This window comes from Chlorocebus sabaeus, chromosome 18, assembly GCF_047675955.1.
Source record: "Chlorocebus sabaeus isolate Y175 chromosome 18, mChlSab1.0.hap1, whole genome shotgun sequence".
Lineage (NCBI taxonomy): Eukaryota > Metazoa > Chordata > Mammalia > Primates > Cercopithecidae > Chlorocebus > Chlorocebus sabaeus.
Window position 1 is genome coordinate 61,019,848 of NC_132921.1, and position 24,342 is coordinate 61,044,189.

The 24,342-nt window shown below is 35.8% G+C and overlaps 1 protein-coding gene and 1 pseudogene across 1 annotated transcript in view; one reads left to right on the forward strand and one right to left on the reverse strand.

Moving 5' to 3' along the window:
• Positions 1-42: 42 nt before the first annotated feature.
• Positions 43-24,342, reverse strand: part of MIB1 (MIB E3 ubiquitin protein ligase 1) — a 132,722-nt gene continuing 108,422 nt past the window's right edge. The window contains exons 16-21 of the mRNA XM_007974474.3: positions 23,796-23,977; positions 21,523-21,715; positions 17,375-17,453; positions 13,707-13,820; positions 12,316-12,416; positions 43-6,499 (exon numbers count right to left, since the gene is read on the reverse strand). Of these exons, the coding sequence (XP_007972665.1) occupies positions 6,359-6,499; positions 12,316-12,416; positions 13,707-13,820; positions 17,375-17,453; positions 21,523-21,715; positions 23,796-23,977 (810 nt within the window). The 3' untranslated portion in view covers positions 43-6,358. The remainder of the gene's footprint in view (positions 6,500-12,315; positions 12,417-13,706; positions 13,821-17,374; positions 17,454-21,522; positions 21,716-23,795; positions 23,978-24,342) is intronic.
• On the forward strand, positions 15,596-15,979 carry LOC119618598 (large ribosomal subunit protein eL34-like; annotated as a pseudogene).

Here is a 24,342-nt window from a genome sequence, read left to right on the forward strand (position 1 = left end):
TGAAGAATGAAAAACTATCAATGATAAAAAATATAAAGCAAGTTTTCTAAAACGTCTTTATTTTTAAAACCTATACAGTTTGAATTTAGTAAAAAATATTGCCATGAAATTTCTAATTATACAGCAACAGAAACAAAAAAATACAGTTAATTAGAGGTTACTCAAAATAAATTCACAATTTTAATGTTGGAATATATATGCTTTTATCAAATAAACAAAAGATTTTTTCAGATGTTTTTCCTCTTAAACATCAGATACACATAATCTTTTGAACTGGAGCTAGATGACCTCTCAATAACTTCAGAAATAAGTGCTTATATTAACATGGAAAATAAAATAACCCCAAAGCATACAATTAATGATTTACTCATAAAACTAAAAACCAAATAGATCATTGCTTCAAAATGTCTACCTCTTGAAAATGAAATCTACATCTGACTTGTGAAGAGGAATAATCTTTTTATAGAAAAAGATGAATCTTCCAGACTGGTTAATTTACTTCCTATCAAATTTATCCTATTCAGATTATTTTCATATGTCTTAATCCTGAAGAATGTGAGGTGTTAAAATATGAAAAGCTTCTTTGGCCCTTTAGATAGAGGTACCTTAATTGTAAACAATTGCAAGGAAAGCCTTCTAGATGTGGACACTTATGCTGAGTTGAAGATGTACATCCTTGTTTCTTAAAGGCATGGTAATTTCCTTTTTAACAATAACAAGTTTTTTAATGTATTAAGATTTTTTAAATGCTTTAAAAATCAAAATTCATGTATACTACTATAAAAGAATAATTCTCAAAAGATCAAAGCATTATATGATATTATACCATAGGTTTTATTAATGACAAGTGTTTGCATTACTTTTAAAAGCTTAGCTCTTACTAAGCATTCTTTAACAAAAGCTAATAAGCAGAATCATTTGCCATACAGAAACTATATTCACAAACAAGGCTTTAATCCAATATTGAAAGCTAAAGAATTGGAAAAAATACAAAACACTGCTATGAGTCAATTGAACGGCTATCATTGAATATACTGCATTTACAATGACACAAACATACTGAACATAAAAACAATTTTAGGGATTTAGTCTATAAGACTAGCATTAAGAATGACATGCAATTTGTGATTTCCTTTAAAAATAATTTTTTAAAACAGAATCCATTTGAATAAAGGGTCTTTTTTTTCTCTCTCATTTGAGGGGAAGACAATCTATGTTTCCCAAACAGATCCTCCTTTCATTCTAAAATAGCAAACTGTGACCTCGACTCCTCTTCCCAGACACTACTTATAGATGACTTTGCATAATAACTTAATTAGAATTACTTTTCTGGTAACAGTGTCATGGCCATAAATAATCAGTTTTTAAAAAACAAACATCAATTGCAAATCTAGAAAACTTCCTTTAAAGAATTACCCCAACCCAGCACGCACGCAGAATCATTAACAACAAGCTAAGCAATATGACTTTAAAACGTGTATATAATGATACACATGCACTAAAGACCATCTTTTATAAAGTTTTAATAGTGTTGCCAAGTTAATAATTCTTTCAAGGCACTGAAGAATTACACAGATGGAGCTTCCAAAATATAACTGACAACTGCTTGAACTGTTAAAAAGCCCTGAGTCAGAACTTTCAATAACTTCCTGAAATTATAGATTACAGACAAAACGGCATGTTTATTTTATTTTAAAAATTACAGGACCATTTTGCTTTTTGGAGGAAATAAGCTGGGTTTATGAAACAAATCATGCAGACTATACAGGAAAAGTAAAATATTCAGCATATTACCTTTCTTAGACATTTTGTACTTGTCAATTATAACTTGCAGTTACGGATTTAGGCACCAAATTAATGTGACAAGTCAATTCTCCTGTACCTACTGCTTAAATTCTCAATGAAACAAAAACGTCCATTTTAACCTCAGGTTCCCATTTCCTCTTTCCTCACAAATAAGAATAAATGCTGGAAAAAGTAATACTCTGACAGAAAAGGAGGTAGAAAATGCCAATGTAGCAACTTACAATTTTAATTCATCGGCTCTACTGTCTAGTTCACGTTTTTATACCAGAGTTTCACATACTACTAACCAGTAAATTGAGGCTCAATCTAAAGGATATTCCCCCTCACTGTAGTAAAGCAATGTACACGAGACAGCATTAAAGTTTCCTCAAATTTAATGTTTTAAAGAAGTACAACTATCATTATTAATACTGCTATAGTTATATATATGTTAAAGTTCCTAGGCTATATATGACTATCAAGTAATATCAGTAAGCATTCCTATCATAATCAAGCAAATGAAGTAACGTTGCCTTTTTGAAGGAAAACATATTTTGAAACTTTTACAAGCAGACATAAAGACAGTTGACATTTCCAACAAGGCACACATAATTTATGAAAATCTATTATGTTCCCTATTTAGTACAAACTCAAAGTTAATCTAATTCTGATATTTAAAATGTGCCTCTCCCCTCTGGCTCAAAATGAAATAACAAACCCTTCCAATTAACAGACATTTAAAACCTACTCAATTTAATTGCTAACAATTCAGAGGAGAGGTACATTGGCCCTCCCAAAAATTTTAAGAACTTAATGTTTACCATGATCTTATTGCAAACACAAACAACTAAAGAATTTAGATGTTTCTTGATTTATATGGAGTCAAAATTCTATTCCACTGAGAAGACAAAAAGGGGAGTTGTTTAATGGGTATGGAGTTTCAGTTTTGCAAGATGAAAAAGTTCTGGAGATGTTTCACAACAATGTAAATGTACTTAACGTGGCTGAACTGTATACTTTACAAACAGTTAATATGGTAAATTTTATGTTATGAGTTTTTCATCACAAAAAAATACAAAAAAACTATTCAAAAATTCATTTTTTTACACAAATTATTACTATAAAACATGGTAGACATTCTGATAGGATAAGTGCTTTTCCTTTTGGATTAAAAAAAAGCAAGCTGTATTAAAGCCTATAGATGACATCTATATGATCCTCTTTTTTTCTCTACACTCAAATGCTGACTTTCCTATCTGTTGTAACCCCACTGTACTGATCCTACTCTACCCCATCTTTAATTCTCTTAGTTCATGAATTTAACTCATTCCTAGTTCAAAAACGGTCCAGAATTCAGAATAGACAAACAGCAACTGGGCAACACATAGACAGTATGTTTCTGCTATGTAAAAATGACTCAGCAAGCTTTCATATTTGAACCAGACACATCTTAAGCAGCATGCATTTCAATATGCTAAAATGCTCTTACGGGCTAAAGCCATAAAAATATAAATTTAAGAAATGTATTTCCAACATGAATTATCAATTAATTTTATGCTTCCATAGCTAGCTGGTCAATTAGCAATGTTTAAAGTTACAAATATCTTATGCATAATTTGGCCAGCTAAACATTTGTCTAATATATTCCTACACTAATACAAAATTATCTTTTCTTGAAAACCTTCTTGCTCCCAACAAAATTAAATATGTATATAGTATAAGCAGTAAGAATGTTAGATTATGTGAACAAATACCATTAGAATAGCACCATCCGGTATATTGTATGTGTATGTTTTGAGTAACAACACTAACAATCTTAGAAGAATAAAGGAGAAAATGGCAGGGTGAAGGGTACAGAGAGGAAATCCAGACACTACTCATTGACAACTCTTCTGAAACACCAGGAAATGTTATCAGGACCTTTGGATCTCTTCCTTTTAACTACAGATTCCTTAAAATACACAACTGCTGCACAATAAATTCTGAGTGTGTTAAGATGCCATTTTTCCATTGTTATGTATCTAATCCCTGAAGCCCAATAAATACTTTTTTGCATGAATGCGTGTCAGTTTTTTTCTTTTTTTTTAAATGATTCTAAGAAAAGTAAAAGCTCTTTTGAGGCACAAGATAAAGAGGTTTAGCTAATGAGGAGGGTAACAAACCTAATTGGAAAAGTACTACTAAGGGACATATAATAAGAGGTAGCAGATTCAGAGAGTTGGAGGAAAGTCACTGAAATGAAGAAGTTCTTAATCTTATTATCTCTCACAAACCCAAAATAAATGTAAAATAATTTTTAGGTGATTGAAAACATGAATAAAGAAGTATTTTCTATTCACACAACAAATTTCAAGGTGATACGAATACAGAAAATCCACAAGTACTAGCACTAAAATTATAACGACATTATTTCTATAATAAAAATGTATGTCATATTCTTATAAAGAAATAATTAAACTAGTCTGGAAGATGCTATTACCTTTGAGAGATCTGTTTTAGCATTGCAGCCAGAAAACAGAAAGGATTTGTTTAAGGAAAGTAGAGCTAGGGACCACACAATTCTCTGATTGGCCAAACTCTGCAGGAGTCAGCCAGGTGCTCCCTCCTCACCAGGTGATCTAGTGGAAAGAGATGGGTAGCCCATGGCATGGAAGGAAAGGAAAAACCTAACATGCTGTTTTCATGCCTGTAAGAAGATTGTCTGTCTGTCTCTTTATGTGAACATCATCAGTCAGATATTCTACCTTTTTATAACTTCAAAATAGTTTTTTTAAAAACAGGATCAGTGGCCCCTTATTAGATAACTGAGTCTATATAAATTTTCAAATTTGAAATATATAAAAATTGTATTGTTCTAAATGATAGCAGTTATTCAGCTAAACATAAGACATGGAATTGTTGAGACTACAAAACCAGCAAGCAAAGCTTCCCATTGCTTTCACCAGGACTTGCAAAGGCAGCAATGATTAAACAGCCACAAACAGTGTTATGAGGGCTAGAGACTTCATACTTTCAAATTTAGTTGGTGTTCTACAAAAACTGAAGTAAGAAAAGCTAGCCAGATTTAAAGGAGGGAAAAAAACTACAAAAGAGGATAACTATTTTTAGGAAAAAGCTTATCAACAGCATATAGTAGACACTATGTAAACAGCTGATATAGTCTAGCAGCAATGAACGCCCAAACACTTATTTATGTGTATATTTACTCAGGAGACAATAAGACTACAAAGGAGATCATTCAAAGGAGAAAAAAAAGTGATTAAATGCTCTAAAGTTTGTTGTTGTTGTTGTTGTTTTTAAAGTCTACAGGTAAGCAGACATTTCTATAAATGTCCTGGTCACTCTTTCTAAAGTACTTATAATTAGGTTATTGACCATGTCTTGGATATTGTTGGCAGTTTAAATAATATCCTCATCTGCAGGTATACATAGAAAGACTGTTTTCTTTACAGTAAAACTTACTATAAAGAAAGAGATAATGGAAATAAGGCCTATAATGAAGACAGAATCAGTAACACTGTCAGAATTAACTGATACAAAGAAGAAAAGACTGCTGCCTTTGGAAAAGGCATTATTTTTTGCAGATCACTGGGGTACTATTCAGTACATCAGCAAAGCTAAATAGAACCTCAGAGGTCCAAATAGGGCAATGTCATTTCACTGCTCAGATCAAGCTCAAGCCCAGATGAGTAATCACAGAAAACCTGAAGTACGCTTTTCACGGATTTTTTAAAAAACACTGGCTGAACAAAATAGTGTATAAATTAATATAGGAAAGGCAACTGCTAGTGGCCAGTTAATAGATACTCCTGTTTTTTTTTCTTTTCAGTTGCCCACTATTATTGCTTATTTTTCCTTTTCTTGTCTATCAGTCATCTTGAAACTGGTAATCTGATTCAAGTTAATGTTCCTTTTGAATCTAGAAAATAAGATAAATGCAAAGTCATTATTCCCTCATTCTATGCTTCCATTTACTCTAAGAATTCAGAAAGAAACATGTGGATAACTTCCTGTTATCTTAAAAAGAGAATCATCCCTTCGGTATTCCCTTAACTATCTGGAACTTGTACTGTCATTTTATAATTTACCATGTGACATAATGGTTTGACCTGTCCCTTTTATTTGATGCATGACTTTTCAGAGAACCTGTATCAACTCACTGTGTAAAACCATGATGAAATGAAGGATAACTGATCACAAAGAATTATGTCTTTTGAGATCTAACAGATTTATAAATTATAAGAGAAAAATGCAATTTTTTAAAAAAGGATATCCTTAAAGGACTTTCCTCTTAGAAGCCAAAGGTAAATTACCTATGAGTTACATGAATTTGATTTTTCAAATTTAAAACAAAAACAAAAAACACAATTTCCAACACCGTTTTGTAGGGTTTTTTGTTCTGGTACCTTTACAGCCTAATTATACTCTAATTAAACTTATAATCTAGTTTAATTACCGCCTAATTAAACTATGATATTAGAAATTAACTCAACAGAACTTCCAACTAGATCAAAAGCCTACTAAGATCTCATGACTAGATACATTAGCTAACAAAATACACCATGTGTCTTAGTTAATACAAAAGAATCCTTCGTTCAATAGCCTTGCGACAGATAGGACATTCACTCATGCGGTCTCCACAGAGCTGACAGGTTCCGTGACCACAAAGGAAAATCATATTCTTCAGACGATCCAGACACACAGGGCACATTGTCTGTAATGTGAGATAACCAAGTAATAAATTAGACACTTTATATTCGGAAAGTGACAGACTGTTATATATCATTACTTTTCTTTAGTTGTTTTAGTCAAATAGTATTTTGGTAGTTTTTAAAAATATTTTAACATTTTTAAATAGTTAAAATGTCATCCCTACAAAATAGAAACACTGGTTGTACTATCAGGATAGTATAAAAGGTACTACATAAGACTAAAAACTATTAATACATAAAACATGGCCAGGCATGGTGGCTCATGCCTATAATCCCAGCTACTCAAGAGGCTGAGGCATGAGAATCGCTTGAACCCAGGCAGCAGAGATTGCAGTGAGTCAAGATCGCGCCGCTGTGATAGAGGCAGGAGGCAGAGAAATTCTAGGCAGACGGGGCGGGTCCCCAGTGAAACCCAACCTCTGAACTGAAAAGCCTGAAACCCACAGGCCAAAGTGAGAACTTCTATTCCTGTTTGCCCACTGTCTCCCAATTGGTTCTTTCTTTCTTTCTTTCTTTGAGACGGAGTCCCACTCTGTTGCCAGGCTGGAGTGCAGTGGCACAATCTCAGCTCACTGAAACCTCTGCCTCCCAGGCAGAGGTTTTCAAGCGATTCTACTGCCTCAGCCTCCCAAGTAGCTGGACTACAGGTGCGCACCACCACACTCAGTTAATTTTTTTGTACTTTTAGTAGAGATGGGGTTTCACCATGTTGGTCAGGATGATCTTGATCTGACCTCGCGATCTGCTCGTCTCAGCCTCCCAAAGTGGTGGGATTACAGGCATAAGCCACCACGCCCGGCCCAATTAGTTCTTTCTAATCTAAATAATGTCTTTTTACCAATCAATTGTTGCCTTTTCCAAAACTACCCACAGCCCACCCTGCCCACTCCTCCCATGTTGTGTCTTTAAAGACTCCAGACTCAGGTGGTAGAGGGGAGAGAGGCAACTTGACTTCAAAGGGATGACTGGACTTTGGAGGAGAGATGGCTTAACTTCAGGGAAGAGACAGCCGGACTTCAGGGGAAGATTACCTGCCTGTCCCACCTCCACTCCAGTTCCCCTCTCTGCTGAAAGCCATTTGCACCACTTAATAAAACTCTCTGCCTTCACCATCCTTCAAGTGTTCAGGTAACCTCATTCTTCTTGAACACTGGACAAGAGCTCGGGACACACCAAGTGTGGGTACCCAAAATAAGGCTGTTAACACTGGCCCTTTGCCCTCACTGGCGGAGGGCAGCTACCCCACACGATGAGGCAAGGGGCCAACTGAGCTGATAACACACCGCTGTCCATGGAAGGCAGAACTAAGAGAGCACTCTAACACACACCCTAAGGGACTTTGGAATCGCAGGCACCCCCACCTGGGTGCCACCGCATGGATCCTGCAATTGCTCATTCATGTGCTCCCTCCCGCAAGCACCTGAGCACAGTGGCTAAGTAAACAGGGCACCTCTGTCACAAGTCCGACAAAGGGGTTGAGAAAAATCCTGCATCAACTGCTCTCCAGCCTGGGCGACAGAGTAAGACTCTGTCTCAAAACAAACAAACAAACAAAAAACTAAATAAACCAAAACATAATAGGAAATGGATGAAAACAGCTCCATTCAGTCTAACTGAAATTCCCTGAATCTAGGTACTCAGCTGCTCTTGTATAACAAGAAGGCTGTGTCATACAATACACAGTGCAGGGTGGGGAGCAGTGCTGAGGAGCGGCTGAGAACACTTGTCAGGCACTATGCTTAGACAGGACACAATCTCAGTCCTGGTACCACTCCCACTTGGAAAATGAGGAAACTAGGCTCAGCAGGATTGAAAAATCTTCCTCAAAGCAAACCCTAGTGTGAACCAACTCAGGGCCCCAGAGTTCTTGCTCTTAGACACTGTGCTGCACTGTATTACTATCAATGTAGATTCCCCTGAATTAAAACAAATTAGCCTTACATATTAATAAATGTAAATTTCATAAACTTGCAAGAATGGAGAAGTATGTCAGCTATATATGAAATTCACAAAACACATTTTACATTTATAACATCATATTTGCCTTAATGTATCATAATACTTTCTGATTTATAGCTTTCCCAAATAACATGGAAATAACTAAAAAGAAATGTCTTCATTAAAAAACTAGGCCTAAAGCCTATATGACATGTTGTTACCAACTGTTACCAACTTTGAGAATACCAGAGATCATTGTAAAAGGAACTGTAGCCTAAATTGTTAGACCCACTCCTCCAAAGCAAACTGTCCTAAAGTTTTGAGAAGCAAAGCTGTAGAAAATCCCATCTTTTTGGATTTTAAAAAGCCGGCCAGGCACGGCAGCTCATGCCTGTAATCCCAATACTTTGGGAGGCTGAGGTAAGACGATCGCTTGAGCCCAGGAATTCAAGACCAACCTGGGCAACACAGACATCATCTCTACAAAAAATAATAAATTAGCCAGGTGTGGCAGCACATGCCTATAGTCCCAGCAACTTGGGAGGCTGAGGTAGGAGAATTGCTTGAGCCCAGGAGTTTCAGTATGCAGCGAGCCATGATTGTGCCATTGCACTCAAGCCTGGGTGACAGAGTAAGATCCTGTCTCAAAAAAAAAAAAATACATTGATAATGTCATTAATAATTTTATGTCTATTAAATTTTCAAAAGGTATTTGTAATATTGGATAACTCTTATTTCCAAAAGTAGACACATCTGTGCAGCCTGTGTTAAGTTAACTTTGAGATTAGTATATCCTTAATACCAAGTTAAATTAAATTTTATCTGTTAAAGAAACACTGTGGTAATAGACTGGAGATTTAAATGAAGACAGTTATTTGAATGTTTTCTGGTTGTTTTTTTGTTTGTTTGTTTTTAACAACCTTGAAGGGAGTCCCTATAAGAAATCCCATCATTCCTCAATAAAACTGCTTAAATACTTCAGTGATAAAATATAGTGATGAGGATTATTTAAGGGAGAATAAACTTGGGTAGAATGCTAATCTTTGGATGTAATAGAGCTGAATTATTCTTTTAGGATCCATATAGGGTTCAATAAATGTCACTATTCATGTTAACAATTTTAACTCACAATTAGAATATAAAATGCTTTTTATAGAAGACATGTTCAAAAATCAGCTTATTCTGTAGATGTCTTATGGGAAAGGAATCAAGATGCTAGGAGCTTCAAATGCTTAAAAATGTTTTTATTTTATATTTGATGTATTAGATACATTAAATGTTTTATTTTATATTAGAACTAGCCAAATATGTTCCAAATTACATTAAGAACCTTTAAATTCATATTGATCTTTACTTACTCATTCTATAACAAGTATCGCTAGATGCTGGATTTCAAAAGAAAAACTGGTCCAATCAGAGTTTTCATCTCTTCAGATGGGGGTTTAAATGCCTAATAAATTCAGACATTCAATTATTTCCCCCCCAACCCCCACAAAGAGATGGTTTCTCACTCTGCCATCTGGACTGGAGTGCAGTGGCACTGTCATAGCTCATTTCAGCCTCAAACTCCTGGGCCCCAGTCATCCTCCTGCCTCAGTTTCCTGAGGAGCTGGGACTCCAGGCATGTGTCATCACAGCCTGCTGATTTATTTTAAACATTTTTGTAGAGACAGGGTCTTGTTATGTTGCTCAGGCTGATCTCAAACTCCTGGGCTCGAGCAATCCTCCCACCTCAGCATGCTGAGCAGCTGGGATTACAGGCACACATCACTGCAACTGACCAATTCTTAATTACTTATCACAAGGGTCATTAGTTATCCTGGGCTGCCAGCTACTGACCATGTTATTTTCTTATAAATTCAGATAGAAAACACAGGAGTGATGATTCTAACAATTGAATGGCAATACTGACGTGATTGGCTAAATAAAGAACTGCTCAAGCCTGTAAATCAGATTTAGTAACCTGGTCAAATGGTAAGGTATGGCCAAAAAGAAAAAAGACTTGCTGTCTTACTTAACATAACAAACCTACAAGTTTTTGCTAATTTTTTTATCTTGTTGCTTTTATTAAATATTAGGTAGATATAAAAGAGTACATTTGTTGATATATATAAGATGTAAAGAACAGCCAGGCACGGTGACTCACGCCTGTAATCTCAGCACTTTGGGAGGGGAAGGTGGGTAGATCACTTGAGGCCAGGAGTTCAAGACCAGCCTGGACAACATGGCAAAACCCTATCTCTAATAAAAATACAAAAATTCGCTGAGGGTGGCGGTGTGCACCTGTAGTCCCAGCTACTTGGGGAGCTGAGACATGAGAATCACTTGAATCTGAGAGGCAGAGGTTTCAGTGAGCCAAGATTGCACCACTGCACTCCAACCTGGGTGACAGAGTGAGACTCTAAGAAAAAAAAGAAAAAAAGATACAAAGAATAACATAACAAACACCCAGTTTAAACTATGGAATGTTACTCTTATTTTTGAAGCCCCTCTATAAATCCTCCCCAGTCCTTTCCATGTATCCCTCACTGATGACTACTATGGTGAATTTTGCATTATCTTTCCCCTGCTTTTCTTTATGGTATATGTGTGTACAGACACATTTTTCCTTTCCCTTTTTTTTTTTTTTGAGACAGTCTCACTCTGTCACCCAGGCTGAAGTACAGTGGCACGATCTTGGCTCACTGCAACCTCCACCTCCCAGGTTCAAGCGACTCTCCTGACTCAGCCACCAGAGTAGGCTGCGACTAGAGGCACGCACCACCGCACCCAGCTAAATTTTGTATTTTTAGTAGAGACTGGGTTTTGCCATGTTGGCCAGGCTGGTCTTGAACTCCTGAACTCAGGTGATCTACCTGCCTCAGCCTCCCAAAGTACTGGGATTACAGGCGTGCGCCATCATGTCGGCCCCTTTCTATTAAAGTATCACACGTATATAGAAATGTTCATGACTTATAAGTGTACAGTTTAATACAAGTTCACAAACTGATCAAGCTCATGTATCTGGTACTCAGATCAAGAAACAGAGCATTCAGACCTAGAAACTTCCCTTCTTCCCTTGTGCCCCTTCCAGACGTCTCTTGCCAAGAAAACCACTATCCTTGATTTTTTTTTTTTTTTTTTTTTTTTTTTGGAGACAGGATCTCACTCTGTCACCCAGGCTGGAGTGCAGGGGTGCGATCACAGTTCACCACAGCCTCGATTGTCCAGGTTCAAGTGATCCTTCCACCTCAGCCTCCAAGTAGTTGGGAGGTCACCACACCCAGCTAATTTTTTTTATTATTATTTGTAGAGTTGAGGTCTCACTGTGTTGCCTAGGCTGCTCTTGAACTCCTGGGCTCAAGAAATCCTCCTACTTTGGCCTCCCAAAGTGCTGAGATTGCAGGCATGAACCACTGTGCCTGGACTACCTTCGACTTTTAATACCATCTGTATGGGTTTTTTCCAAGTTTATATTCCTAAACAATAACCTGTTCCATTTTATTAGATAATGACAAACTGTCTCCCAAAGTGTTTCTACTAATACATATTCCCACCAGCAGTGTATGAGTTATGGCTGCTACATATTCTGCCTAACACTTGATACTGACAGTCTTTAACATTTTCCTCAATCTAATAGTTATGAAAAAGAACTTCCTTGTGGTTTTAGTTTTCATTTCCTGATCACTAATGTGATTGGACTATTTTTTCATGTTCATTGGCCATTTGTGTGTTACCTGTTTTGGAAAGTGCCAATTAAACCCTCTAATCATTGCAAATATTCAAATAATACAAGTGATACACTAATATAAACCATACTTATTACAGAAACACTAGTAGTTTTATGGGAAAATATTCAGTGCCATTCATAGCGTCACTGTTTACATGAAATCATTATTACCTGCTCTTTAATGTCTTGTAACTGTTGCTGCAACTTTTGCACATCTGCATTGACATTGGTATTATCCTTGTCCTTTTGTAACACTGGAATATTCCCACTTGCTGTAATGCAGATTTTAAAAGATTTTCAGTTATTATTGCTTTGACAGAATGACATTGTATTTATAAAATTATTACTGTTTTGTTTATTAAAAACATAAAACTATTATTACAATCCTCTTTAAAACTTTTTCTCACTCTTGGACAAAAGATACAGTAGTGACATTCTGTTACACTCTTCCGTTTATGAACTTCAAAAAGAAATAGTTTGCACATTAATTTATAACTATATTTAATTCAGCCAGAGCACAATCCATACACAGACTTCTGGGTTTTCCAAGGCTCTACATGCTTCCTTTGGCAAGCTCACCAATACATTCTATGCTTGTTTCCTCTGTTCCTGTACCATATGAACCAAGAAAGTAACCAGCAGAGTTTTGGCCAGCTTTGGCAGCAATAATTAAAATCTCTTAGATGATTTTTATGAGGACATACAAAAATCTAGTCTCCTTTCTTTATGACTAAACTTCCTTGTTATTACTGATTTGAGATGAGGAACTCAAGAAAGGCCATCATTCGTAGTATGCAAACATAAAGGGAAATCTTTGATTTCACTTTTCCTATTCTCTAGATCCTTGGTCTTTTATTCTAGTTAATCTGTCCCTGAGATTTTTATTCTGTTCTATTTGTGATAAAGACAAAAATCTCACGCAGAAGTTGCTACACACTAATGCTCTTCCTCATCTGCTCATAAAACATGTTCAGAGAATATGAAATCAAAGAAACCATTCAGCTAATATCTAGTGCAAAGAGAAAAAATACTTTGAAATAGCTGTACTACTAAAAATGTTGAGGGGAAATCATTTATTTTTCATTTTTCCACCCTTTCACTGTTACATTTTTGTTTGCCTATAATTACTCTGCCCCAAATAATTACCATTCCATAAAAAACCTAAACGAAGTAAACAAACCTGTTGCATAATGGAAGCAGGTTAATACTTTCAGTAAACTGAAAAATAAATTGTAATATGGTGCCCCGCCCCTGGACAAAACACACTAAACTTCATCTTAAAATAGAGCACAAATTTTCTTTATGCAAGAACACAACAATATTCTTAATAGCATACATGTTTCTCAAAAGATTGATGTTACAGTTCTATAATCACAGAAAAATAGAATTTCAGGTTTCTTGTAATATAACAAGAGCACCAGAAAACAATACCTGCTCCACTGTGGACCCAAGTCAGACATCTTAGGTTTTATAAGGCAGTAGTATATTACGAAAGAGAAGAGGTATTCGTGCAAGTCCCCCCAAAAAGCAAAATATGAAAATGCTTAAGACAATTGACTTACAGATATCATCAGTGGCATCTTCTGAACTTTTCCCTCCACAGCACATAATGAAAGGCACTCTTCGTTCAACTACTGCTCGACACTGCACACACTTTTTCATCAGGTTAGCACAGTCTGGAAAATGGTAACAGACACTTCTTACAAAAGAGAACATTAATGAGAGTGTTGCCTTTTTCTGCTAATCTTTATGACTTAAACTTCACACTGAAATATATGTTATACAAGTTACATCAATATGCAATTCTACCTCCTTAAAATGTTATCAACCTAAGAATGAGTATTCTCCATCGGTAGCCTCCAGAATAGAGAGCCCCCCATTATGAAAACAATGACATTTTCTAATACAGCTGAATAAACTGTGAAATTTGTTTTTTAAAGAAATAAGTGAAACAATAAATATTTCAAGATCTTAAGACTTGAGAATAAAGGAGAGAGATAATAGTGACAAATGTCAACTAATACTAGAATTATAAGCTTGCTTACATGATAATTTTCTTTATATTTGTTTATTTTTATTTTACTTTAAGCTCTGGGATACATGCGCAGAATGTGCAGGTTTGTTATACAGGTACACGTGTGCCATGGTGGTTTGCTGCACCTATCAATCCATCACCTAGGTTTTAGGTCCTGCAGGCATTAGCTGTTTGTCCTAATGCTCTCTCCCACCCTGCCCGCCACCCCGCCAACATGATAATTTTCTAAAAATATTTTCTATTGTAAATGGCTTTTCTCTAAAAGTGCTAAAATATACTGAACAATTCTTTCCTTCTTTTACCAAATTGATGCAATGTAACAAGGAAATTGCTTACTGATTGCTTTTTTAATATAGCAGTTCAGGAAAAAAATTTAATTTTCATAAAAGATTATCTTTCTAATATTTGATTTGCAAAGGCTATAAACAATATTTCAGAAGAATGCGTTCCCATTCCAATAAGAAATATCTAGACACAACTGTATGTTGTGAATTGTTAATACTACCTTACATCTAAACTTGTTAATTAATTATAAAATAACACACAGCAATTCAACATATTCTTTCTCGTTAACATTTATTATGAAAATGTATTCCATATCTTAGCCTACATATCAAGTGTCTTGTCATTTCAAAAATGGGAAAAAAAATGGAAACCATGGCAGAATATCCAGGTTACAGCAAACCACTAGATTTGAACAAAGCACAAAACCACTGATGTGGACAGAGTAGGGCCTACATTCCTAACAGTTTACTACACACACTGATGGATGGAGAACAGTTAGTTACCAAGGCTGACCTCATGCCAAAACCTAAACATAAATGGGTCTGACGCTTGGTTATACATGATGCACTAGGTAGGAGCTAACGCTAAGTGGAAATCTGGTTTGGGATTTGTCTTCAATTTGAAGGCAGATTTTTTTCTTAAACATAAGGACAAATTGACTAAATATATAATATATAAACACAATTATCTAAAATTAACTGTTCAGTTATTGTATTGTTTCTATCTTTCTTCTATCTTCTCTGTTTGTATTGTTTCTATCTATATTGTTTCTAATCTTTCTTCAGCACCTCCAAAAGGGATGTAATCTCTCCTTCCTTTGGCATGCCAAGGCACTTTCACCACCTAACCTGACTGTGATAGCAGTACTGCACTAACTACGTTACCGTATACTCCTTGGGAAAGGAATATATTCCACCTCAGTTTTCTCTCCCTTAGCAAATAAATGTTTAAGAGCATGTCTATAAAATAGAGAAAACCATCTACTTCTTAGGATTGTTCTGAAAATAAATGAGGAAATACTCAAAAAGAGATTAAAATGCCTGGTACAGAGTTAAGAGCTCAATAAAAGTTGGTTGTTGCTCTTGTCATTAAATACATTTTAAAGCAAAGACTGTTTTTCCTCTTCCAGGGATGCTATCTAGAGGCACTCAGCATGATCTAGTTTTGACGCACCATCATAGGCTTTCCTACAACACAGCATTTAACAAAACTAGGCTGTCCCAAACCCTGGTATTGTTAACTTTATATCAAGAAGGTAGGGAAAGCACCAATGTCTGCATGTGGCGTGTGCTCAGGCAGACTTCAAGGGATTCATGCTGTGAGACCTAAAGTTCTTGTAAGGTTGTCTAAAATTTTAAAAACTGTCAGCACGGCTGATAGTGTTTCCATGACTGCTAAATGTACCCATGACAGGATCAAGAACGCTTTCTTTTCAAAGAGCAGAATGTCATCGTGAAAATGTTGAAGGCACAAGCCCAGAGTCAGAAAGCTAAATTTAAAGCTGAAGCTTTTTAAATAAAAAAAAAAATTAAATTTAATTTTAAAAAATTTTAAAAAGGAACAAAGGCCATGGCAAAAATTCTGGAAGCTCCTGGGGGGAAATATTATATTAAGGCTCTAGAATCTGTGTTATCAACTAATAATTATAATCATCTTTCAAGTCTCATGTAGGTATCACTTTGGTGAATGATAGATGTCAGCAAACTACACCTGAGGGCCAAATCTGACCTGTCATCTGCTTTTATAAAACCAGTTTCATTGAACACAGTCAGGCCCATTTATTTACATATTTTCCATGGTTGTTTTTGCACCACAGTGCAGAGTAGAGCAGTGGGAAAGAGTTGAGTGGTTACTACAGAAACCATGTGGCCTACAAAGCCAAAAATATTTACTATTTCACCCTTTACAAAAAATGTCTGCCAACCTCTGGCCTATGAAAACTTAAGTAACCTGAGTCCTTTTTACTTAAGACAGAGAATTCTTTATGTGCCCTTTTGATAGTATTGGGTAAGAGCCATTATACCACTCTTTTGTAAACAAAAACAGTCACTTTAGGCAAAATGTTACAAAAGAAAACCTTCACCCTTTCTTCAGTTGACCAGCTGCCTATTGCAATTTTTTTTTTTTTTTAATTTATTTTTTGAGACAGTCTCAGTCTGTTGCCCAGGCTGAGGACACAAGAATCGCTTGAATTGGGAAGGCAGAGGTTGCAGTGAGCTGAGATTGTGCCACTGTACTCCAGCCTGGGTGACAGAGCGAGACTCTGCCAAAAATAAAAAATAAAATAAAATAAAATCCTTTACCGACAAAATGAAGAAAAGCAAAGGGAAGAGAACATTTAACAGTGTATGAACTTGAAAAGAACAAGGGCAAAGGCCTTCAAGACAATATATTTAAAAGAAACTTTAAAACATCTTTTAAATTTTAATACTATCCTCACAAAGAAAAGATTTCTAAAAGCTCTCTTGGCATAAAAGTTTACAGAAGGCCAGAAATTACAGCCCCAGAAACGGCTGCTGTTGATTCTTCTGCAGTGAGGAAAGTACATAGGAGAGGCAATATTAAGGTGAAGACAAATGAAGACATGCTAATTTTATATGTGAACAAAGGCTAGACTAAATGTTTTAATATTTATTTTTCAAAATAAATTTCTATTATGTGTGGAAAGAGACCCTTTTGTGCTAATACAACTGAAATAAAACACAGCATATTCAGTCTTTCCTAATGCTCAGATGCATGGAAGGAAACAGCTGACATTCTAGTATGGAAAAAGAAATAGAAGGTACTCGGGGCCCATCAACTTTTTTATGAGTTATCCAAAAGCAAAAGCAAAAAAACCCTCAAAACCATAATTTTGTTTCACTTTCTATTTTTATAATAATATTGAGGAACTCTATATAAGCTACTTACTCTCACAAGCACACATGTGGCCGCAGGGTTGAAAAAGAACAGCTGCTTTCTTATCAGAGCATACCACACATTCTTCAATCTATAGAAAAAGAGGTTACAGCACAGAGTGACCATCTACAGATAAATCTAGTAACGTTAACAAGTTCGATTATATCCAAATGTATTTCCTCCATAAGAAAACACTCTAGGCACAGAGAAATTTAACACACACTTTCCCCTCATCCTCTACTTTCCTGGTTATTCATTTTCACATCTTTATATATCCTAGCTTAACAGTCATTTATTTCTATTCTACCTTCATCTCCCTATCTGTCCTAAAATATAGAATAAAAAAAAACTCCACTTCCTCTGAGAAAGCCTCTGGAGGCTTCAATATTTTCCCCCCCAAAAACTACTTTTGAGGGGGAACTAAAAAAGACAATGAACATATAAAGTAGTAAAATAAGAAATGACTAGGCCGGGTGCGGGGGTTCACGCCTGTAATCCCAGCACTTTGGGAGGCTGAGGCGGGCGGATCACAAGGTCAAGACATTGAAACCATCCTGGCTAACACAGTGAAACCCCATCTCTACTAAAAATACAAAAAATCATCCAGGCATGGCAGCATGCACCTGTAGTCCCAGCTACTCCAGAGGCTGAGGCAGGAGAATGGTGTGAACCCAGGAGGCGGAGCTTGCAGTGAGCCGAGATCATGCCACTGCACTCCAGCCTGGGCGACAGAGCAAGACTCCATCTCAAAAAAAAAAAAAAGAAATGACTGAAAGAAATGACTAAAAGAAGACAGATTTCTAATATTAATAAAAATCTAGCTAGACTAGCCAAATTGCTAAAATCCAAGAGGGATTTTTCTGTTTACCCACATTTAAGATACTCTACCTTAAAGTGCCCTTTTCCAGAACTTGGTCAGTTCCCATGCTGCCTGAAGCCCACGGCTTTGGGCTGTTCTTTCTCCCTGATCTCCAGCAAGACTTCCACAGCCTATTCATAATCTCCCTCACTTTCACCTCCTCTTCATGTCCACTTAATCTGAGCTTGGACATTTAACTATTAATCACCTTGGCTCTGGCTTCCTGTATCCCCACCCCACAGCCCTTGGCTACTCATCTGTCTTTCACCTCTTCTCCCTTCTAACACACAGTCACATTTAGCCATCTCTGGCGTCACTTAATATTACTGTTCAAAAATGGCAACCACTACTCAACTACGGCATCACCCAAACAACTAAATACATGCATGCATGCTCTCTCTTTCTCTCTATGGACTTTCCCAACTTACACCTCAGTATGCACACAGAATTTATGTAAGTATAGAAAAAGTGGAATGCAGTAAGACATGGTTGATCAAGACACTGACATTCCTGGATTCAAAATCTACCTCCAACACCAACAAATTACCTAACATTGTTGGGCTACAACATTATTTATCTAAACAATAAAGAATAATCCTTCACAGGGTGATAAAGAGTAAATCAGATAGGTATAAAGTAGTTCAATGTGTAATATATAAAATCAGTGCCTAATACATAATAATTATCTTCTCCTTTCTATATAACGTGTTGGTTTTTAAAATGGTTTCCATTGTATTTGTCTTTTTGTCTGAATTGTTTCTAAAGAGTTTAAAATAATATAGCCAACTGATCTAAAAACCGTATCTGTACCTATTCCCCTATTATAAGAAAAAAAATTGTAGCCATACCTTTTCCTCCTGAATTATTTCCTCAGGTTATACGTCCAGGAGTGGAGTTACTAAACCAAAGCATATTGTGTAATGTTTGTACATATAGCCGGGTTGGCCTCTTAGACTCTAGTTTAGAGAGTGCCTGTTTGCCACTTTCCTTGCTAGCATTTTTAAAAACGTATATTTGCTATTTCAACAGAAATAGTTCATGTTAATTCAATTAATTTCTTTCTTTGTATTTCTCTAACAGAAAAGCATCCCATGCTTGTTTATACCACCCTCCAAATACTGTAATTTGTTTTTCTTCAATGAAGATGTTCATTATCCTTTAACCACTTGGGGTCACTATTTCTTCATAGTCAAAGGCTCTACAACCAAACTGGCAAATCTGTTGGGTGGGTATATCAATAGTTTTTCTACTTTTCTACAGATTTAAAACTTTCATATTTAAAAATCAAATTGCAAGCCTATTAATTCTTGAAATAACTATATTCAAAAGGTCTGAAAAAGAATGAAAGCATATTCTTTCCTCTTTCCTCTCTCCTTCTCTGTTCCATCAACTATCCCTTGCAGACATCATTCTTAACTTTGTCTATGCACCTGAAAAGAACAGGGGCTTAAGAATCAAGAGACCTGCATTCAAGAACCAGCTGTCAGTTTATTTCTTTGAGCCACAGCTTTTGTAAGAATAACTTCATAGCTAAGACTCTGCTTCTGACAACTTGAGGCTCTAAACTCCTACTCAGTTTATAACTCTCTTAAAGCACCTACAACACCCAATATGACAGAGTAGCTTATATATAAGTCATAGTTTACCAATAGATTACAAATTTTTAGCAGGTAATTATTATATACATCTTTGTCTTGACTATAAAACAGGAGTTCAATAAAGGTTTGTTGAAACAGGTTTTAATCTAACAAAAAGTTTCAAACACAATGGCAGAATACACAGATCAATCTAAAAACAAAAGAACGGCTTAAATTTTTGTTCTTCTTTTATATTCTTTCCCAAACTATTACTTCGTAAGCAGGCACCTAAAGCAAATTATAAATGCCAAGTAGAATGATCCACATTAATTTATTAAGCAGGGTTAACACCTATTTAATACAAATGAAACGCCAACACAGTGTTTGGCACACAGTAAGTGCTATTAGTTCACCCTTCTCAGCTTTATGAATTGATCAAGCAGCTACATACATACAAGTACTCCAGTATCTCCTATCAAAAATAACTTCCTTGTGCTTTTTCCTGTGCCAAAAATTCTATGAAAGATACGTTAATTTGGATCATAAAAACCACGCAGGCTTAGAAGGTTGAAAATAGAAGAAGCACTAGCAAGGCAACACCTTTTAAGTCACTGCCAGCTAATTCATTATGAGAATTACTCATAGCTCCTCTCTTATTAATGATGGTTAATGAATAGCTTAAGAAAAAATAAATAGCAAGACAGAAATAAAGATTATAAAAAGAAGGGAATGGAAAAAGAAATACAAACTCCATGAGTTTTTACTTCAAAACCAACATACTCTTTGGTTTAAACTATTCACCTCGAGAGAAACATTTGTAAGAAACTCAAATTTCACTTTATATGCAACACACACACACATTTGAGTATTGAAAAACTAAAAAATAAATTATTTCAGTAAAGCAAAATTAGTAATATGGTACAGTTATAATAAAGCACTAAGTTACATGGAAAACAATAAAACTCAGGAAAGAACTATACTTCCCTAAAAGCAAAAGGAGTCAAGAGAGAGAAAAAGTTCAGAGCAGATATAGATTTTGGCCATCACTAATTACAGGGAGACAAGACTTTATTTGCCTTCAGATGGGACATAATGTAAAGTGTGTGGCATCAACTGTGAAGCTTTCTTGCCAAAAATGTCAAGCAGACCCTGATCAAACTATTACATCTAACTTCCAGCTTACAGGAAACACAGAAGACAGCAAGTTAAACAACAACTTGATAAAACAATCAAATCTAGAATGTGTGACAATCTACCAAATAAATGAATTAAGTATTTTACAAACATGAATACAAAACAGTTTGTGTACTTCAAAAAAAGTGCAACATACAAGTAACTACAATCCAAAGTAGAATAAATCTATCTTTAGGTTACAGGGAGCTTTGAAAGCAAAATGGTAGATAATTTTAACTTTACCATACTTTAGATATAATGAAGGGAATACATTAACAGCTAAAAAAATTTGACAGTAAAAATGGTGTATCGATAAACTCAGATAATAATTAACTTAGCAAATCAGTACATTAATAAGCAAGATTGTAAACCAGCAATAAATTAAGAAATTCTGATCTCTTGATAAATACAGAAATTATATATTCCTATATTTAAATCATTGTTTGGAAGAGCAAAATTACACAGATGCATGATGTCATTTAATCTTATTATTAATTCTAGTCTCAAAGAACTGCATAAAATGACAAAATACTATATTAAATATATCTTACCTTTGTCCTGGATTGAACCTGTTCTTTACAGATGAGACATTTCTTGACTCGTGGAGAACATAAAGAACAGGTAGCAATATGTCCACATGGGCCAAAAAGAGTATCTCTCTTCATATCTGAGCACACCATACACTCTTCTAAGGTTTCAGAATCATTACTAATCATAGAAGGACTCCGAGAACCCACCTGACCACTAATAAAAGAAAGTATTTCAAATCAAGCCTATCTTATTACAAATTCACTAATTAAAACGTTTAAAAATACACCTGGAGCATCATTAGTATACATAAAAAGTCATATTAAAGAATTAAGCTTTAACATCTGTATGTGAAACACTAAATTTTTGTGTTTATATACATCTCTGCATCTTCAGGTACTTCTAACACAATTCAAACTTCAAACTGAACACTCACTCACCCAATGGAAAAGGATGACTCTCCTAACAATGAAATAAAAAACAGCAATTAAAAAAAAAAATTAGCATAAACAAAATTTTGCTCAGAACCTGTTGTATCTATATAGAACCAGCAGAGGAAGGCATAGGAATAAAACAAAAATCCTCACTAGCCCCCATGTTATTTATCCTAACCAAAGATGGAACAAAGTGTCATCAGAGTCCACAGCAGATAGGGCACTTTGGAAAATATAACACTTCAGCTGCTGTTTTGACATTTTAAGTGTATCCTTAAGGCATATAAAATTATATTACAGAAAGATAGAATGCATCTGTAAACACAGACACAAGGCACGGAAATACATATGACCACCTACAGCTACAGAAAAGGGATGTCCTGTTTCTACCACAATCTTCAGAAACTCATGAACACATACACACACGTACACAAAGAGGGTCCATCTTAGACCCCATTGTTTAAAAGTTATTACTGCAGTAATTATAGTGCCTTGTATCTTTATATTTATAGGTACATTCTCTTTTTCATTTTGTTTTGTTTTGAGATGGAATTTTGCTCTTGTTGCCCAGGTTGGAGTGCAGTGGTGTGATCTTGTGTCACTGCAATCTCCGCCTCCCAGTTCAAGCAATTCTCCTGTCTCAGCATCCCAAGTACCTGGGATTACAGGCGTGCGCCCAGCTAATTTTTGTATTTTTAGTAGAGACAGGGTTTCACCATGTTAGCCAGGCTGGTCTCGAACTCCTGACCTCAATCCACCTGCCTCAGCCTCCCAAAGTGCTGAGATTACAAGTGTGAGCCTCCGCACCTGGCCAATGCATGCTCTTTTTGTAATAGAATTTAATGTTCCTTAAGAATACACTTAAAGAAATGTATATACCTCACTATATTAATTTCCTCTATAACACAGTTCTATGCACAGATTCCAAAGAGATAATATTTCATCACTACACATAAATTATAAGAGAGGCAAGGAACACTAAGGTTAAGGAACAGCTGCTGAAATTTCAGTGACAAGAACCAGGTATAAAGGGCAACAACAGTTGCACAGCACTGTTCAGATTAAAAAAAGCAATGAGATGTGTACCTTTTTGTACAGCCATAAAATCTCATAAGGAAATCAGTTATGTCATAAATAGTAACTAAAATCACTGACATATCTTTCAGAAAAAGAGACAAATGTGAAATGATCATCTTTAGAGAAAACTCCACCAGGAATTGTTGCATTCATTTATTAATTCTGTCAATTCTCCATTGATAGTTACTGAGTGCACCTGTCAGGCACTGAGCAGGGTGCTAAGATTTATTACACAGTTTGTGTGAGATATATACCCTGTTCACAGAGTGCAAGTTGCCTCTCTTAGGAAGATTCTATTTAAATTTTAAATACAGAGCCAGGCACAGTGGCACATGCATAAAGTCCCAGCTACTAAGGATGAAGCAAAAGGATCGCTTGGGCAACACAGCGAGACCTATTTTTAAGAAATAATAATAATAAAATAAAAAATAAATACAATTTAAAATACATATAACATTAATAAAAGCAATTTTACTAGAGGACTTTTTCTTATAAATCCCTCTAACACATGAGAGTACTAGAAGATCAGATTAGTTTAGTTTCTCGGAACTTATTAAGTATAGTGCATTGCACTTAATAATGTGTGGAATGTGGCACAAAATAAGAGACAAGCTGCCTGCAGAAAAATTCTCAATGAAGAAAAATTTCAGGGAAGAAAGGGTCAACAAAAAGACACAGGAAGAGCAAAGATAAAGACATTTTCAAGTAGCCACATCCTCCATTATGAAACCACATGGTATTTTCTGTACAGAATATTAAGTTCTATGATAATAAACTATACAAACCTGACTTTTTCCTTATGACACTTCGCCAGTGCTTTGCAGAGATTCGGATCAGGACAGAGATCAAGTGGCGACTGACCCTTCTTATTTCGAATGCTCAGGTCAGCGCCATTGGCTGCCAAGAAACAGGCAATAGATGCTGCACTCTTCTTCTCTGCCCCCTGGGTACCAAGTCCCATTATTAACTGCAATAAAATAAAAAGAGTCATGATTTTCCCTCTAGGAATCTGCCATCAATTCTTGCCATCACATATATGTATCTGTGTGTGTGTTGGACATTTGTGACTTCCAGTCCTAATGTTCCCTCCCCACCGCTCTACCCCGGTTTTCTCAAGCATACACACAAGTATGCTTTCTCCAGTTGTAGAGGTGGACCTACATTCTCCAGCTGCAGGGGTGGACCAAAAATGGCCCAAACCAGTCAGATATCTCTACCTTACCTATATGGCTAGTACAGGGATGGACAAATAACCCAAATCAAGTCAATTAAGCCCAACAGAACTCAAAAGTGGGACTTCTGATTGAGATACTAATTAATTTGGCTCTGGAG